A 5,000-nucleotide genomic window follows, 5' to 3' on the forward strand; every position below is an offset into this window, starting at 1 on the left:
CTACGGTTCCCCCAACACCAGTTTGCTGGATGGCAGTTCTGGGTGCCTTTAGCAATGTCCTGCAAGTCTCATTCTCCTTGCAGCATTCTTCAGCAAAGGAAATGTGGGACTATGTTGACTAGAATAATTTTAGGAACCTCCACCCCCACCACATTATGAAATGTATGAAATGTGCATACCTTTAAAAATTCTAAGACCTCTGAATCTTCCTCTATCCTCCATCAATGCGCCCCCATGGAGGCAAATCCATTCTCTGTCTTACAGTAGGTTGTGGAGTCCTCCGCATTGCCATTTTCTCCATGGAACGCATCATGTTGTTATTTGTTATGTCTCTGGCCTCTGTTTATTTGTGATCTCTCTGTCTTTACTCTCTGGGATGTTCTGTACCGACCAAGGAAAATACGAGAAAGGAGTCAGTTCTGCCAACAGTTTTATTCGATGTCTGTGCAACACAAAGCACGTTTTCTTCAATGCATGCCCCCCCATCAATAGTTCTTTTCTCCTTTTTTAAATACTTTGAATAACAAGCAGTGGTGTCAATTCTGGGTTGAGAAACTAAAAACCCTGCCATGAATTTAGATGAAAACAGTTCTGAATAATGTGCAATATTCAATATGCCTTATTGTTAAATCAAAGTCACTAATTTTCCTTTAACTCGGACATGTAAAATCTGTTTTGATGGTATAACTTCCATCTTCCTCACAGCGCTACTCTACACCATGGCAACATGAAAGGTAAAGGGTTAAAAAATAACACGTTTGATTTAAAGTAACTGTAGTGACTTTGAATATGGATTCAGCTGATCGTATTTAGCACTGAAAGGGTTATTGAAAGGTGACTTAGTGAACAAGGAAGGGTTTTTGTTTTTCTGAACCCAGGATTGTAATCAAGTGACAGACTCTCAACCTTGGTCCCAACAGAATCACAGTACTGTAGCTTTTCTGTCTCTTTGCTGAACCTTTTCCACCTCTTCATATGCAAAGGCAGTTTCTTGGCTACCAGTTTGGTTATAATGTACAATGCTACCTACGCTGAACTCTTTTTTTTGTAATACTAAGGTTTAGTTGTATTTGTGCAGCAAAGGTTGGCTTGAGAAGGTTGAGGAGTTGTCATCTCATTCATAAAAGTCCTACCAAAGAGAGCAGCTTTCTTTTCAATGTCATGCTCCAATTGTGTGAGTTGTGATGACCAATGTTGGTATTTAATGTTGTCCTCAATGTTACACATTAAATGTTTTGTTTCTTGCTGAGGAGAAATGTTGTGCCCTACGTGCCAGAATGACATCCGTGTCAAAGAGAAAAGAGTTGGGTTGGTTCGGCCTACAGTGTATCATCCCAACTTGTCAATTTCTGATTACCTTTGAGCAGACAGCGATTTCTGACACAAGTTATGCCCTTGACATCAAAAAGTGATGTGCACCTCAAAGGCGCCCCCTTGTGGCAACATAACTTCACTGAACGTTAGGGTTATGGAAAGGTCTAGGATTAGGCGACCTAGTCAACATGTGACCTGGCAGGTATGCCCTCAATGTCAAAACTTGCCACCTGGTCAACGTTGCTCAGAGAGGGACGAGTTGGGATGAGACTGTGTTGGTTCAGCCAGTGAATGAAGACACCTGGCATGTGTTCATTCCCTGAGCAAACCAGACTTGCACCTTGACACATCTGTTTCAAAACACAAAGCACAGGTTTGTGAATTGAGGGAAAACAGCACAGAACAATTCCACATCAGACGAAATGCTTTGTCTAGTCTTGCCCACTATCATGAAATCCTTCAAAACACAACAGATGGGTTACAGAGGACAAATACACACTTCTTTAAATAAGTGTAAAGATGTTTGTTGGTGACAGCTGTAAAATTCAAATAAGCGGTTCAATGGGAGCATCAATTAGACACCAAACTCAGAAGAAAAACATTGCATTGCATATTTCCAGTAGAATTGAACAAACTGGAGAATTCCGCACAAAATGTTGGGCTGTAACTAAGATTGAACAAGCAGGGTAATTTCATTGTCATCAGTAACAAACCACCACAAAAATATATTATAAATTAAGGGAGAGGAAGGCATGTTCACGCAAATATTCACACATATCTAAAGTAAACAGAGAAATAACAGCACTAGAGTACCAAGCAAGAGCAAGTTGCTTAAGAAAAAGAAAAGAATAATGCTGACAAAAGTAGAAGTGAGAAAGAGAAAAAAGGCTTACATTACATATTTTTTTCTTTCTCTCACATGATTACACACTATTTTTTTCTTACTCTATCACTATGTGTCCACCACCCCACCCCACCCTAAATTTGACTCCCATCCCCGGGCGAGCCCCCATTATTCGTCTTCGTGGAGCTCACAGAAGAACTCATGGCAACAGACGGTAACCATGGTGACGAAAGTCATGAACTCCTGGAAGTCGCACTCTGAGTCTCCATCGGCGTCGAGGCCCTCCATCAGGCTGTCCATAGTGGCCTGGTCCTTTACTTGCTGCCAGGACAAACACACACACAGACACAGACACACACACACACGTTTGCATACACACACGCACGCACACTCACACGTATGCAGACACAAACACAGACAGACAGACACACACACATACCAGGTGCATACATGCATGCACACACACACACTCACACGCATGCACACACAGACACAAACACACACACACTCACACGCATGCACACACACACACAAACACACACACACACATGCAGACACACACATATACAAATGTTGTTAACATTTCACTTGTGTTGTGTTGTTAACACTTCATTTCCCCTATGACTTGCCCTTTTTAAATGTCTGATTATTTGTGTGTGTGTGTGTGTGTGTGTGTGTGTGTGTGTGTGTGTGTGTGTGTGTGTGTGTGTGTGTGTGTGTGTGTGTGTGTGTGTGTGTGTGCGTGTGCGTGTGCGTGTGCGTGTGCATGTGATGCACGCCTTGGAGTGTGTGTGTGCATGCGTGTGTGCATGCTTGCTGCGTGCGTGAGTGTGTCTGTGCATGTGTGTGTGCTTACGTGCGTGAGTGTGTGTGTGTGTGTGTGTGTGTATGACTGAGGGTGTGTCTGTTTGTCTACACCTGTGTGTGTATCTCTGTGCCTGTGTGTGTGTGTGTGCGTGCGTGCATGTGCATGTTTGTGTGTGTGCTTGCGTGCGTGCGTGCATCTGTGTGTGTGTTAGTGTATACTTGTATCTGTGTGTGCGTGTGTGCGTGCGTGCATATGTGTGTGTGTGTGTGTGTGTGTGTGTGTGTGTGTGTGTGTGTGTGTGTGTGTGTGTGTGTGTGTGTGTGTGTGTGTGTGTGTGTGTGTGTGTGTGTGTTAGTGTATACTTGTATCTGTGTGTGTGTGTGTTTGTGTGTGTGTTCCCTACCTCAGAGAAGGAGGGGAACTCGTGGGTAATTAGGTCCTTCAGTTCGCTCTTCTTCAGCTTGTGTTTGTCCCCCTCTTTCTCCGCGTACTTGTGGAACACCTCGATCAGGGTGCCCATGGCATTCTCCAGGCCAGACATGGTCAGATACAGCTCCGAGCTTCGCTGCGGCAACAATAGCAACCGCATCGTCACAAATTTGACTCTCTCTCTCTCTCTCTCTCTGTACTACTGAAATCACTGTGGCGTAAGGTTTTGGTAAATGATTAGTAGGTTCACTTTTCTTTCCTTGACAGTGTTCTATTTTGTAATCAGAAATCTAGTGGAAACAGTTGGTGACTAAATAATAATAATAGTAGTAGCAATTATTATTAATATTGTAGGAAACTGGAATATGAGTATGTACCCCTATGCACAAACAGTTTATAAAGCAAAAAATAACTTGTTAAAAAAATATGACTCTATCAAGTGCTTACTAAGCATCACAACTTTTTTTTCCCTTTTTTTAACTTTTTAAAAAATTAACTGCTTACTAAACCATTAAAAAGAAATCTTACCGGTAGTGTGGCGCAGAAGAAAAAGAACTAGATGACTGCCAACGAGGGTAGAGGGAGGCAGAGGGGCATCTTTTATAGTGTGGCGATGGAGGGGGTAAGAGAAGGGGGCATTATAGGGCGCTGCCAGTCCAGAGTCTTGGCCAATAGGCAGCAGGCCTTCACTCTCACTCCACTGGGCATCGGGCACACAAGGAGGGCCATTGAGCTACCCGGCCGGCCAGCTAGCCTGCCTGTCACTCTAAGGTCACACTAGACACGGGCACGCATACACAGGAACACACACACATGCACACACGCACACACACACATGGGTGCACATACACACGCACACACATGGGCGCACATACACACACACACACACGGGCACACATACACACATACACACACACACATGGGCGTGTGCGCACACACACACACACACACACACACACACACACACACACACACATACACACAGACACACACACACACACACACACACACACACACACACACACACACACACACACACACACACACACACACACACACACACACACACACACACACACCCAAGCACAGACACACACACTCTTACAGTATTTGTTTGTCTGTCTCTTATGGGGTGAACTTAGTGACCTACCATACAACACACACAACCACTTCACATAGGCCTAGTGCAACACTCACACATTAACAGGCAAACACAAAAACATTCTTAAGGTTCTCAAGGGCCATACTTATTTTCTTCAGATATGTTTCACATTCGCACACAAAATAGAATCTAGGCTAAGTGCTTATCTGCAAACTACATGTGTTCACACAGAATTGTGTACATAACCACATGTGACCAACTTATCCGAACCTGTTGACTTTTGCGGTGCCATCACGGTTCACATAGAAAAGTAAGTATTTCTCAATTCCCAAATTATGTTTTCTATGTGAACTCGTCAGTCGGATGCATTACACTTTAAATTACATTGCACTTACGCTTAGCTGACGCTTTTTATCCAAAGCGACTTACATTTCATTACAGGTTATTGGTTACAGTCCCTGGAGCAATGTGGGGTTAGGTGCCTTGCTCAAGGGCACTTGAGC

At 43.6% G+C, this 5,000-nt stretch overlaps 1 protein-coding gene across 1 annotated transcript; it reads right to left on the minus strand.

The window, feature by feature from the left end:
- Nucleotides 1–413: 413 nt before the first annotated feature.
- On the minus strand, nt 414–3,961 carry s100b (S100 calcium binding protein, beta (neural)). Its single transcript, XM_063211715.1, has 3 exons — nt 3,924–3,961; nt 3,370–3,531; nt 414–2,479 (listed from the first exon to the last, which is right to left on the minus strand). Exons 2-3 carry the CDS (start codon nt 3,505–3,507, stop codon nt 2,327–2,329), a joined length of 291 nt encoding a protein of 96 aa, XP_063067785.1. The 5' UTR covers nt 3,508–3,531; nt 3,924–3,961; the 3' UTR covers nt 414–2,326.
- Nucleotides 3,962–5,000: the final 1,039 nt, after the last annotated feature.

Source organism: Engraulis encrasicolus, chromosome 12, assembly GCF_034702125.1.
Source record: "Engraulis encrasicolus isolate BLACKSEA-1 chromosome 12, IST_EnEncr_1.0, whole genome shotgun sequence".
NCBI lineage: Eukaryota > Metazoa > Chordata > Actinopteri > Clupeiformes > Engraulidae > Engraulis > Engraulis encrasicolus.

Coding starts and splice junctions, on each gene's coding strand:
- s100b (XM_063211715.1), bottom strand. CDS start 3,507: ATGTCTGGCCTGGAGAATGCCATGGGCACCCTGATCGAGGTGTTCCAC. Junction 2,480..3,369: donor AGTTCCCCTCCTTCTCTGAG/GTAGGGAACACA, acceptor TTGTCCTGGCAG/CAAGTAAAGGACCAGGCCAC.